Below are 14,855 nucleotides of genomic sequence, written 5' to 3' on the forward strand. Positions count from 1 at the left end.
TCACTCAATTTTATAAATTATCCTATAAATAGCAAAGATAAGTTTGTTTTCAACGTCAAGATTTTGGCTTCAGATCTTCTATGTGGATGAAAAAATGTTCCCATAGGAAGACGTTATTCCCATATTATAGGCCAACCTTGTTAGAGTCAGATGAATTTGAAGGCAAATAGTAAATTAGATCAAGAAAAATTAATGTCACCATGAGGCTTTTTTTATTTTTGGCATTGTCAGAACAGAACACAGGCCTAAAGATAGGTCCAAAGAACCTTAAAAACCATCCAACTCTACATTGCAAATACAAATCAAAGGTTTACATCTCCAACCAGTTGGGTCGTTGAACAAGCCCATTGAACCTTATTGGGTCGATCTAAGCCAGTTGTAGATTTCAGTGCGTAGGGCCACTCGTCACAATAACTAAATAAATAAATAAATAAAATTGATGTATCTCACATTCGCGACGGATTAGTCCTTAACCGGGTTGGGGGATACCGTTTGGATAAACAAAAAAATAAATAAATAAATAAAAGAAATAAACAACAACAGTGAAATACCCAAAAAGGAGTGTTAGGGGCAGCCACTTTTGTGATTTATAGCTATTAAGTAGCCATTAATAATGTTTTTAATGATGTGAGATTTCATCCAATGATATGGAATTACTCATTTTTATTTTGCTGGTTACATGTTGGCCAGAATTTAATAAAGTTGTTAGTCTCCTAAACTTTTCCACACTGAAATATTAGAGTATACAACTATACAGTGTCTGATAAATTAGTAGCTAAATGATATTTTTCTTCAATCTAAATAGTAATTCCTTAATCGACGGAATCGAAATTTTTAAATTTTTTCACACGAGAAATTTACATAAAGACTATATTTAATAAATAAGACAATCACACATTATCATTAATGTTTTTAATTACATGTGCACGATAGTTTTTTATGCTTTTGGGGATGTAAAGCTTTGAAGAAAGAATTGTGGTAATAAGAATGAGAATAGATTCGAAGACCAAAGTTAATGTAAGGTGGTTCCTTAAACGTCCCGTACAGGCATTTCATCCTGATTGTGGCAGTCCTTTTCCTCTTCTTGACTTTATCCATTTTCTAGCTTTGTATTGGCAAAGTCACCGCAAAGCATCTACCCAATCAGATGCAAATACCTATCCTCTTCAACTTGCAAATCGTCAGCATCACAAAACAAATACTATATAATTTATCTTTCTTTGTCTAGTCTTCGTAACTTGAATGCTAAGAATCTATTGTGTATAAAATTAAAATTAGCAACACTATATATAATAGGATGGACTATATATATACATTGTTTATATGCCACAATGATTTTCACATACAACATCTAAGGACGATATGGTCAATTTATGTTACTAATTGTTGCAAGGTACGTGTCTACGTACGTAGTTTCTGCTGTTCTGTGTTTTCTCTCGTTCATATGATTGTTGAGTTATTTGTCAAATCAATCTAGCTAATTAATTAGTTCACTAAGATATCAAGATTCTCCCTCAAGGTTTTAATTTCTCGCTAAAGTAACAAACACGATTCCTATTATTATTATTATTATTATTATTATTATTATTATTATTATTATCATTATCCTTTGATTTGCTTTGTGACACAGAAACAGAGTTGTAGTTGTTTTTGTTGGTTTCATTTATTTTCTTTTGGTACAAGTACTTTAATTTTCTACGCATGTTCACTGTTTTCATATTGTATTGCATTATTTAAGTGGAATGGGATAGCTAATTTCTCCAAAAAAGTGGAAAGAAAAGGATCAATTAATTATCACTGATCAAAATTATTTTTATGTAATGTGTTGTTTATTAATTAACTTATTATTGGAGGGAAGCTATATAGCTAGCACAAGGGTCGGAGACCATACAAGTGTACAGTGTTGTAACAAATAAAAAGAGAATAATCTTTGAATACAAGGCAAGCGACAAGAGTAACACAGAATAAATATAAATAAATTAGCTAAGTACCTAACCTGACTTCGCAGCAATTCATCCTTTTAATAACTCTATACATTTGAAAGGACCGAACTTTTGCTTGCAGCATTAAAATTGACATATTAGGAATAATAATGTTACGTTTCTATTCTTGATTGGATGCTATGCCTAACTCACTCCCGCTGCTATTTTGTTTTGTTTTTTTTTTTTTCTTCATTTTATGCAAAAACCACCATTTTATAGAATGAGCCTTGCAAGTCTTCAATTTTCAATAAGTACGCAATTGAATAAGACGATACGTGATATGTATGTTACTTGAAAGAGTAGTATTTCTAGCTAGTTTAATTTCTAGTAGAAAAATGATAATTTTGCCATGGTTTGAGGGGAAAATAAAAAATATTTCGACCTATATATATAATATATAAGAAGGTATGTAGAAGAAGGTATAAGTAGGCATACGAATGATTAATTAATTAATTAAGTTAATATTTAATCACATCATAATCTTAAATTCCATTAATAATCTAAAAGATTCATTTAATTAATTCAACACACATGAAAAGTAAGGTCATATAGTATATCATCTATCTATCAGGATATATACATAGCTAAAAACTAAGATTATTCATTATAGTAGCTAATTTTTAGATAATATTAAAATGAGCTTTTATTAAGTATGAATTTTAAATGATTTTTTTAATTGAATTTCGAATGTTTTATTTTTAAAAAATTTAGATTTTTTTTTCTTATGTTAAATGTTAATTGCAATTAGCTATATAATGTTGGGTTATAATAATACTTTATATATATATACAGGTAAACAAGATATCATTTTAAACTTAAAGAACTTGCATGCCTTCCTTCTTAGGTTATTTTTATCTTTTAAATTTAATTTGTGTCTTATCTTGACAAAAAGACCAATCAATATCATCATGATTATTTATTTGGTCAATGATGTTGAGTTTGAGCTTAATAATTATATTGTTAAGAGAAAAATTATATATATGTATATATCTCAAAGTGTACATACATACACAGATCATTCCAGCCACATAATTGGACATGCACCAAGCTTATCAATTATATTTTATTTTCATATATTAACAGATGGTTGGTCATCATCAGAACTATATAGAGGAAAAAATATGAACCTAACAGAAGAAGAAGAAGAATAGCGGGTATTTATTCCAACATTTATACACATAGAAATTAGTACCAATAATGGCGAAAGAGAGCTGCAGATGCTCTGTGGTCCCATGTATAAATTCGGCAGCATTATTTTCACTCTCAAGGAAGCAGCAGAAGAAGAAGAAGAAGAAGCAGCTGAAGATGGAAGGTGACATAGCTAAGAAATGGAAGAAGCTGAGTGGAGAAGATCACTGGAAGGGTATCCTTGACCCTCTAGACATTGATCTTCGGCGCTACATCATACACTACGGTGAAATGGCGCAATCCACTTACGACGCTTTCATCTCTCAGAAACAATCCAAGTACGCAGGGAGCAGCAAATTCGGAAAGAAAGAATTTTTCTCCAACGTGTTTTTGGAGAATGGGAACCCCTTCAAGTATTTAGTCACCAAGTTCTTGTACGCAACCGCCGATGTGGATCTACCTGAAGCCTTCATTGTGAAGTCCTTGTCGAGGGAAGCTTGGAGCAAAGAATCGAATTGGATTGGGTACATTGCGGTGGCCACTGATGAAGGAAAAGCGGTGCTGGGAAGAAGGGACATCGTTGTTGCATGGAGAGGAACCATTCAGAGTCTAGAGTGGGTTGATGATTTGCAGTTTGCTTTGGTTCCTGCACCTAAAATTTTTGGTGACAAGAGTGATGTTAAGATTCACCAGGGTTGGTACTCTATTTACACTTCTCATGACCCTCGTTCTCCCTTCAATAAAACCAGTGCCAGAGATCAGGTAACGAAGAAATTAAATATCAAATTAGAGAAGTATTAGGTCAATAACTTTTGTGATTTGTAACCATCAAATAGTTATCAACGATAATTTTAATGGTGTGAGATTGGTGTGAGATTTTATCTAATGGCTCACTTTTCTTTACTAATGACATGTTTGGCTAGAATTTAATAAAGTTGCTGGCTCCTAAACTTTTTCATCAAATTATTCACTTGATCGACGAATATTTGAAGAGGAGTGCTAGGGCAGCAGAATTTGTGATGTGTAGCCATTAATTAGCTATCATCAATATTTTTAATGGTGTGAAATGATATCTAATGGTGTAGGATTATTCATTTTTTTTATGGTTAAATGCTGACTAAATTTCAATAAAAATGCTGACTCCTAGACTTTCTCACCTTTGAATTTAAATTTGTAGGTGCTAAGTGAGGTGAAAAGGCTAGTAGAGGAATACAAGGAGGAAGAAATAAGCATAACCGTAACGGGGCACAGCTTAGGTGGTGCAACGGCAACCCTGAGCGCATTGGACATTGTTACAAATGGATACAATAAAAACGCTTCGGTGACAGCAATTGTATTTGCATGTCCAAGAGTTGGTGACCCCAGTTTCCAGAAGCTCTTCAACAATTGCAAAGAACTAAGAACCCTTCGCATTCGAAACGAGCTAGACATTGTTCCAAACTACCCCCTTGTCGGGTATTCCGATGTTGGTGAAGAGCTGACAATTGATACGAGAAACTCTAAGTACTTAAGGAGTCCTGGGAACCCGTCTACGTGGCATAATTTGGAGGGTTACTTGCATGGAGTGGCAGGAACTCATGGCAAAGGAGCCTTTAAACTTGAGGTTAAGCGTGACATTGCGCTTGTCAATAAGAGTGTGGATGGTCTTAAAGATGAGTACCTTGTTCCTCCTTCATGGCGGGTTCAGAACAATAAGGGTATGGTTCAACAATCTGACGGTTCATGGCTGCTTATGGATCGTGAGCATGATGACTTTTGATCATGTATTTCTGCTACTTTTTCATGTCTCTCTCCGATATGCAAATAAAATACCACAAGTGTTAGAACTTGGTAACTTTTGTGATTTGTAGTCGTTAAGTAATCATTAATAATGTTTTTAATGGTGTGAAATTTTATTTAATGGTGTAAAATTACTTATTTTCTTTAAATAGTTACATGATAGCCGGAATTTAATAAAGTTACCAGGCACCGAATTCGATGGTCCCATAACAAAACATATTTTTAAATTTTTTTTAATATCTGCTAAATAGTCCTTTTTTATTTTAATTACAAATTAACTCATATATTTTATTTAATTATAAAAACTATTTTTTATTTTATAAATTATTATTTTATTATTCATCTATCATATTTATTAACAATCAAAAACAAAAACAATAACGAATTAGGTCTTCCATTGATCGTAATAAACCTTTTGGCCATTCCAATCGATTAAAAGTTTATATTTGATCCGTGACGTTCTTGATGAACCATAAAATCGTGTTTCCTTAAAAACCAATCGATTGGATTATCAAAATAATCGATTGAATTATAACTCAATCGATTGAATTACAGTTTATCACAAAACAATCGATTGAAAATTGTAAGGCATCATAGTTTTCGCATAAATCAATCGATTGGTCGTATTATCCAACCGATTGAACGATGAATTAAATGTGATTTTTTTTATAATTCAATCAATTGTTTATACTTTCCAATCAATTGAATGCTTCAAAACAACCTGAGGTCTCACAATTCAATCGATTGCTTTTGTTACTTAATCGATTGAATTCACCAAAACAATATGGATTTACCAAATTCAATCGATTGGTTGTGCAACCCAATCGATTAAAGTGTGTATTACGCCTATTTCAATCTTGTTATCGTTTTTAGAAATTATCTTGTTATTCATTTATCTTATCTTTAAAATTCTATCTTCAATTTTTAAGGTTTTATTTTGATTTAGATACTCTAATCTTATCTTTTCCTTAATATTAACATTATAAATTGGTGAATAATCCATCACTAATTATTCAATCCCACCGTTGAAATCGTGTATCATTCTCTTTGATTATAAAAAATTTCATTGTTTTTCTTTGGAGCACCCATCTACTCAATATCCAATTTTTTTTCATTTTTTATCCGTCTATTTAATATTCACTATTTGTTCATCGTTAATCACTGTTGCAGCAATCAGCAAAGGTCCAATCAATTTTTTCATTGTAGTGTTCAGAAAATAATCCATCGTTTTTATTACAAAATCGATGTAAGTGAATAGAATCTTTAATTTTGTAATTATTCGTTTTGATACTTTATTTGGGAAATTGATTGTGTAATGAAAAATATTTTTTTTTTATCTTTTATTAATTCACAGACATTGAAAAATACTAAAAAGTAAATAGATATTATTTTTTATTATAATTAGCTAGCAATCAGGGACGGACCTAGAGGGGGCGAGTAGTGACATGGACCCCAAAATTTTAAGAAACTATACTTATATATAAAATTTGTGTTTAAAAAATAAAAAAAATATTATGTAATTTAATAATTTTATATATGTTATTTTTCACTATGTAATAGATCTATGTTTTAATTGTTTAATTCACTAATATTTTTTACCTAACTAATTATATCATACCTTCAAGTCTTTGTACCTTTCAAATTAGTTTTTATATAATAATTTTTATATTTATTTTTTAAAAAAATTATTTGTTTTTTTATATTAATATATTTAACATTCATATTTTTATATTAATAATAATTTAAGTAGTTATGTTTTGGTAATCACATACATTATGTACTGTAGATATTATTTTCTTGTAAAAAATATTAATTCTTCTTCTAAATTTATGTTGGTAAAATTTTTTTTTATAAAGATATCGTATATCTTGTATTTTATAAGGGTACTGTGTCTTTTAAATAATTAATAATTTATAATTTATTTTCAAATTTTTTTAAATTTTTGAAAGAATGAATTTTAATTAATAAGATATGGGATAATTTTTAGCAAAACTCGTTATAAATTATTGGTATTTTATAAGGGTATGGTTCAACAATCTGACGGTTCATGGCTGCTTATGGATCGTGAGCATGATGACTTTTGATCATGTATTTCTGCTACCTTTTCATGTCCCTCTCCTATATGCAAATAAAATATGAAGTGTTAGGGCAGTAATTTTTGTGATTTATAGTCATTAAATAATTATTAATTATGTTTTTAATAGTGTGATATTTTATTTAATGGTGTGGAATTACTTACTTTTATTTTTTTAAATAGTTATATGATGACCAAAATTTAATAAAATTACTTGTCCTAGACTTTTCCATAAAATATTTAAACTTTTTTCTTCTTTCTTAATTTCTTTTGTTTGTTTAAGAGTTTTAATAAATGTGTGTGGAACAGCAGGAAAGTATATTCGTATTTTAATTAGCTATCGAATAAATTCATTTTAAATATTTTTTTCGGGTTATGTTTATTACATTATGTTGACAAAAATAATAAAAAATAAATATTTAAACTTTTTATTTTACTAGGTTTCTATCTTTATTCCGCTAATCCTAGAAAATATAAAAATGTTCAAGGGATAATAAAAAAATATTTTCAATTATTTTTTGTATTTTTAATTATATTTAAAATAAATGAATAATATTAAATATAATAGTTATATAATCATAGATGATATATATAATATGAATTAAAATAATTTTAAATTATTATTTCTTTAGAATTATCTTCAAAATTATGCATAGATTGAAGCAAATAAATCTATGTAATTAAAATCAAACGGTAAACTTCAGGTAAAAATTAAACTTACATACAAATACAATTATCTTTTTGTGAATATAATAATTTAAAACTATTAGATAATACTGATTTTTTTACCTAAATTTTTTATATTAAGGAAATTTGTTTTATTTTCATTAAAAATGAAAAATGAAAAAGAATATCGGAACATGACAAAATGACAAGGCACATGCACTTATATAAAGTTCGTCCTACCCCCACCCCACCCTCACCTAAATAGTTCTTAAATAAGCTCAACCGATAGTTCTTTATCTCAGGTCTAATGCTAATAGTTGTTTAATTTTAATTACTTGAGTAAGAATACATAACGAGAGGTTTTCAAGTTTTCAATTTACGAAATATTGTTTCTATTTTTGAGTAATTAGAAAGGCATGTGGAGAAAATTGATTAAAACAAATGTAGCAAGCATGAATTTTTGAACTGATATATAAGAGTTGACTTTTATTTTCTGAATCAGAAATATCCTCTTGCTTAATTAAACTGAAGAGTTAAGTCTATCAGCTAAGAGAAAAAAGAAAGTGTATTGAATAAAAGAATTGGTCCTTATTCCGTAATAATGGATATGGGCCGGGTTTCACTCCAACCCACCCCAACTACCCAATATCAAATTATCAAAAATAAAAAGACATACCTTGGAATCTACACTGACTAAGGAGTCTCGGCACAGAAAGAATCTGATTTCTAAGGCCTCCAAAATAGAATAAAAAAAGATGAAAGAGTTGAATATGTCCTCGTCAATTCTCCCAAGAATGTTGAACACACACTTCATTTTTTAAAGAGAAATGTTAGGATTAATATTTTGTAGGATCAATGGTCAAATGAGTTTTTAAAAAAAATTTATCAATTAAATTAGTGATGTAAAAATTATAAATCAATCATTTTTGTTCTTTTGTTATATAATTAATAATTTTTATCAATAATTAATAATATAAAACGTTATTACATGACATTTATTCACCTAACATGTTTAATTGAACGCTGAATAAACCCTAAACCCTAATATAACTTAATGACACTAAATTGATAGATTTTCATAAATATATTTGTTGAACGTCTAATTAAATATATTAGGTGTCATATATGATGTGATATGTGAGTTAATGTTTTGTATCATTAATTGTTGATAAAAACTATTAATTGAGTGACTAAATGACAAAAATGATTAATTTATAATTTTAAAGAATTAATTTAATTGATAAAATTTTTCGATGATAAATTTGAAGAATTAACTATTTTTTAAGGATTATTTTGACTATTAACCCTTAATATTAGTTAATATTTTATACTAATAATTTATTTTTATACTATTAAAATTTAAAATTTAAAATTTAAATTTTAGTATTTAGAATTAATTAAGTATTAACAAAAAATAATAAATCTCATTAATCATATAGTATTATTTTTTTTTTTAAAATAGCCCGGAATTGAAAGTAATTTCTTTATGTATGACTAATTATCTAAAGTTGTATACCTAATCAGAGTAGTAACTAGTAAGCGATCCTTTATGTATTATGGAGTTTAATAAAATTTGGCCTGAATATAGAGTATCACGAAAATACTATAGATAATCTTAAATTTCTGTATGTTTTTCGATGTACAATAAACTCTATTACATCATACATAGTCGCTCACCAACGCAATAAGGAAATACGAAACTAAATTTACAAAAGTAAAGTATGAGAAGCTAATAAAATATTTATATAATGTGTACAGTGGAGGTTTAGGGAATATTAAAGATATAATTATTAGTATTACTTTTTTCCATCAGTTGAAGCTTTTGGGATGAATGGTATCATGATATGGTATTAGAGCGCTAGATTCGAAAGATCAAGAGTTCGATTCTTGGTAAACCCCAAAATTAGTTTAAGATTTTGGGAAGATGTTTATTATCGCTAGTACTTGGATGGTTATTCTAGATAGTATGGAGATGTTCATTTTGTAACTTAATAGTGGTCATTGTATAATGAATTATGACTTCTTTTAATTTCCTTAATCAACTAAGGTCCGTTTGGAAACTCTAGAAGTAACTTTTTTAAATTTTTGACTTATGAAAAGTAGTAATATTAATGTTTGGTGCAATTTTTAAAATCAAATTGTAACTTTCTAAGAAGCTATTTAGGAACTTATAGAGAAGTTAAAAAAAATGACTTCTCTTATAATACTTCTACTTTTCATCACATTTCTATAAAATAAGTACTTTTAGAGTTAAAAATCCAAATACAAAATAACTTATTTATAAATTACTTTTAACAGAGTCATTTATTGTTTAAGTTATTTTATCAAAAAAAACTTAATTAAGTTGATTACCCAAACTGGACTCTCACCATAGTTTATTAACTTTTTTAGGAAATAAAGCAATTAAAACTTTTACATTTGGCGCAACAGAAAGAATAATTTGAAAACACTCGGTGAATAGAATAAACTGTAACAGAAAGTTGATGTTGATTCCCTGTTATCTAAAGAGGAATTTACCACTGTTATTTTCAAGAATAATTCAGCGAAAATAAACCAATAATTGAGCACGCTATGTTATTACAAACCAAGAGCCAAGGATAACTCTTAACCTTTTGGATGTAGAGCTTTAATTCCATGTCATAATATCACTCATCCCAAAAATTTTAACTGATGAAAAAAGGTAACACTAATAGTTATATCTCTAATACTCCCTAAATTTTTATTGTACACATTATACAAATATTCCATTGGCTCCTAATACTTTTCCAAACAAATTTCACCTTCAAGAATTATATACGGTTTCTGAAATGGTAGGTTATTGATATACGCTTACGTACCTACATGAATTATGTCAAAAGTTTGTAGGGAAACGGAGTCAACTCATTCATGTAAATAATAATAAGATGTACTTTTTTAAATAAAAAATGTTAGGTGAAACCCTATCCCCTTTTTATTGGGAACCCCTTAAAAATTAGGGGATTGACTAGTTCACTTTGCCAATGATGATGCATACCCTAAATTTCAAGTTGGTGACGAAAGCTGGATGTCAAACCCATTATTCATTATATTATAGAGCAATGCTAGGGGCCAGTAACTTTGTGATTTGTAGCCATCAAATAGCCATCAACGATGATTTTAATGGTGTGAGATTTTATCGAATGGCTCACTTTTCTTTGCTGGTTATATGCTGGCCAGAATTTAACAAAGTTGCTGGCCCTAGACTTTTCCTATATTATATATGAAGAAGTAGAAGTAGAAGTAGTAAGTAACGTAGCTGCTCTCTTTGGTAATAGCTAATAATTATCCACCGTGATAATTGTCATGCAATGCGGCAGCGTTGTACCGCTGAAATTCATGCATGCATAGAAAATTATTAGCAGCCGGATGCATAATAATGATAATAAAACTACCAACCAAATATATTATAATACTTTCTTTTAAATTTACGTGTATATAAATTAATTTCTATATATATAGATACTAACAGTATAAACAAGTTTTATACCTCATTTAATTAAGTGTATATTACTATATCACTAAAAAAATTAACTATTTAACTTAAATTATTTAAATACATATAAAAATATTTATACTGGATCAAATTAAAATTGATATATATATATACACGTCAATAATATACGTATTGATGATGAAAAATAATGGTCACTGCCGGAAATAAAAGAGTTGACGAAGCCAAAGGTCGTAATCGTTATTACAGTCAGAGAGAGAATAATGGCACCTGCTACTTACTGGATGCTTGAATCCTGGAAGCTAAGAATGGCGGCTATTTCACCTATAACGTACCCTTGTAACTAAGCAACAACCAAGTTGCCCAGAGATAAAAGAATTCATTATTTTGGACCATATTACAAATTGAATTATCAAAACGTATAAAAACACATGATGTTAATTATAATTATCCATAAAAGAATGTTTTATGTGTTAGTTTTATTTTTTATATATGTTTTTGTAGTATTAGAAATAATTATTAAAAAATAAAAGCAAATAAAAAATTTTAAAATATATAATATAAATATTATTTTTCAATTATATATATTTCATATATTCCAGAAAGATATATATAGCCACTAAAATGGACGTGATCATCATATATGCACCAGCTATTCATTCAGTTTGAGTATTTGACAATTTGTAGTGATGTTAGCCTGTTCAAGATTTAGATTACACATATAAGTCTGGAAAGCATCTTTTAGAATTAGCCAGATTTTTCGGTCTAATTCATTGAATTGACAAATCTCTAAAGATAATAAGAAAGAGTTAATATCAATTTTGAATGTGAAAATTTTAAATTTTAACTTCATAAATATAAAATCTTGGTTGATTAATTATTAACTGATTTTTGTTCCAATGCATATAAAATTAAAGAGGAGTGCTACACATACAAGTCATTTGGTTTACAAGTCATCATACAAGTTGGGATAAACTTAACAAAAAACACGCTGACCCATATGACCCATATACGATTTTCATGGCGTACTCCTCCTTCTCTTTCTCCTCTTCCTTCTTTTTCTCCTTCTCCTTCTTCTTCTTCTCCTCTTCCTTCTTCTTCTCCTTCTTCTTCTCCTACTCTTCTTCTTCTTCTTCCATGAAAACGAATTTGATAATGAAACTTCAGAAATACACCCAAACGATTATAGAAATACACCCGAACAATTACATAAATACACCCAAAGAATTACAGAAATACACCCAAACGGTTATAGGAATTCACCAAAACGATTATAAAAATACACCCAAAGGATTACAGAAATACACCCAACGGATTACGAAAATACACCCAAAAGATTTAAGAAATACACCCAAAATTTGTTGAAGTACACCTTATGTAGAACTCTTTCTCTTTCTCCTCCTCATCTTCTGTTGCTTCTTCTTTTTCAAAAACGATTTCAGAGTTTGATGTCAAAAAACAATGGACATCAAGAATAACGAAGAAAGAAAACAGAAAAAAAAGCACGTAAATGAAGAAGGGGAAAGAGAATGTAAGAAAAGAAAGAAAAGAAGAAGAAGAAGAATAAGAAGAGGAAGAAAAACGTGCAGAAACAAAGAACGTGCAGAAACGAAGAAGAAGAAGAGGCACGGAAAAAGAAAAAGAAGGAGAAGAAAAAGAGGAAGCATGGAGAAAGAAAAAAAAAAGAAATAAATGATTTATATGACTTGTATATGAAAAGACTTTGTATGTGAAGAATTTATAGAAATTAAAATCCATTTATTATATAGAAGCTCTTTTTTTTTTATATTAAAATATAAAATATGCTGATAAAAACTTGCCATTCAGAAAAGATTATTGCGCGTAGAAACGTTGGAAGATAGAAGGTCAAAAAAGTTGATGACCGATGGGGCTTTAATTATTTATGATTTCAACTTTCAATACTTATCGTTGTTTTAAATATATAAGAAATGCTAGAAGTAATATCTCTAATAAAAAAAATAAGAAATTTAAAATACTAACTTAAATATATAAAATATTAATCGCTTAATAAATTTAAAGGTGCTTAAATATTCATCGCCTTAAAAAAAACACTAAACCAACCGTGTTTAATTTTTTTTTAAACAAGCGAGCTTTAACAAAATAAAATATAGCCACAAAATCTCAAATAAAGTCCCAAACACTAATATCTAACGAAATATAATTTGAAAATTATCTTTAGTATGTATTATTTTTGATATTATCATCAACAATAAAATATCATTAACAACAAAAGAGATTTATATTATTTTACTCTTTATAATTGGCCAAAGATTTATAAAATACTTCTTCTACTTCAGCTTTTTATTTTATTATTAAAAATTCGCATGTTTATCTCTAGCCAAACATTCCAAATAACTACAAAGAAGTATATGAGCTACTTATTACGCTTTTCTTTTCTGTTAATGACACATGTCCAACTCTCAAAATATTTTTTTAGTGATTCTGAAATAGCCCACAGCCTCCCAAAGTCAGATAACTATTCACACCACACCTACTAGGTAAACTCACAACCAAAAAATAAGTGGTGAATATGTTCAACATCTTTTTTACACACTACACACATGTTATCACTGTGGCTAATAATTCCTAGTCTATACAATCTTTTTTTAGTATTTACTCTTCCTATTAAAACAAACCAGATAAATAACTCCACTCGTGGTGGAACCAAATCTTTTTATAATGTTCTGGTGAAACTATAGCTGGTGATGTTCTCTGAAAGTGTTTTTTACTACAGCACCTGCATAAAAGAGTTAGTTGAAAAAATGTCTTGTCAAACTTCTATACAACTCTATCTTACGTATTATATGCTATCTTTACAGGCCTTAAAGTCTCATGCAATTGGTCCACTAATTCCAATGTCCATTAGAATAAATCTTGCCTCCACTGGAAGTTCTAAATCTACTTTAACCTGTCCCAAAATTCATAATCCCCTATGACAGATCCTCTTTGGTTTGAAATAGAGGAGAGCCTCAAAAAACTCATCTTTAGCGAACCATTTTGTAACCAAACATCTTCACAGAACCGAGTTCTCTTTCCATCGCCCACCTCCATAGACAACCCAGCAATCAGCTTATCTCTCACATTATGATCTTTGAACTGCAACTGACAGATATCCTTCCATGGACTCCCTCTATTAGCCAATGTTTGAGATGATAACATTACATTGGGGTTCAAATTATAACAAGAGCATATAACTTTCTTCTATAATGGATATTCCTCTTTTAAGAAATGTCACCACCACTTGAAAAGAGTACTGTGTTTCTAACCACAGCATCACTCATCCCAATCCACCCAACTTTTTAGGAGTTTAAACCATTGTCCACTTAACCAGTGTTAAGCCATTTCTACTTTTCTTTTTACTCCATAGAAATTTTCTCTATAACAAAATCATTTTTTTTGTCACTGTCTTTGATATTTTATACAGGCTCAAATATACACCAATAAACTATTCAGTACAGATTTAATAAGGACTAACTTACCCGTTTTATTGAGCACTTTTGTCTTCTACAAACTAATAAATTTTTTCACTTTATCAATTATCAGTTTTCAAATATCAACCTACCTTAGATTTATTCCTAAAAAAAATTTTAAAATATCTGACTAAAAGATTAACCTCTTTACATCCCAATAAATTGCATCCAACCAACAGTATTTAGTTTGTAACATTAAAAACTCTTAAGCAAAATGATTTTTTAGAGTTGAAAATCCTTACCATATTAGTGTCTCTATTGACATA

At 28.9% G+C, this 14,855-nt stretch overlaps 1 protein-coding gene across 2 annotated transcripts; it reads left to right on the plus strand.

Annotated features, from left to right (window-relative positions):
• The first annotated feature begins 1,309 nt into the window (after positions 1 to 1,309).
• LOC112784996 (phospholipase A1-II 1) lies at positions 1,310 to 5,032 on the plus strand. Of its 2 annotated transcripts, XM_025828393.3 has the most exons (3): positions 1,310 to 1,393; positions 3,066 to 3,872; positions 4,288 to 5,032. In XM_025828393.3, exons 2-3 carry the CDS (start codon positions 3,180 to 3,182, stop codon positions 4,867 to 4,869), a joined length of 1,275 nt encoding a protein of 424 aa, XP_025684178.1. In that variant the 5' UTR covers positions 1,310 to 1,393; positions 3,066 to 3,179; the 3' UTR covers positions 4,870 to 5,032. The 2 variants fall into 2 exon arrangements, with proteins under 2 accessions (XP_025684178.1, XP_025684179.1); XM_025828394.3 differs by lacking the exon at positions 1,310 to 1,393 and having other exon boundaries at positions 2,410 to 3,872.
• The last annotated feature ends 9,823 nt before the right edge of the window (positions 5,033 to 14,855 follow it).

This window comes from Arachis hypogaea, chromosome 20 (genome assembly GCF_003086295.3).
Source record: "Arachis hypogaea cultivar Tifrunner chromosome 20, arahy.Tifrunner.gnm2.J5K5, whole genome shotgun sequence".
Lineage (NCBI taxonomy): Eukaryota > Viridiplantae > Streptophyta > Magnoliopsida > Fabales > Fabaceae > Arachis > Arachis hypogaea.

Bases quoted from the DNA above. Each gene is read 5' to 3' on its own strand.
- LOC112784996 (XM_025828393.3), top strand. From the start codon at position 3,180: ATGGCGAAAGAGAGCTGCAGATGCTCTGTGGTCCCATGTATAAATTCG. The intron at 3,873-4,287 runs GTAACGAAGAAA...TTAAATTTGTAG, and splicing joins AAACCAGTGCCAGAGATCAG to GTGCTAAGTGAGGTGAAAAG.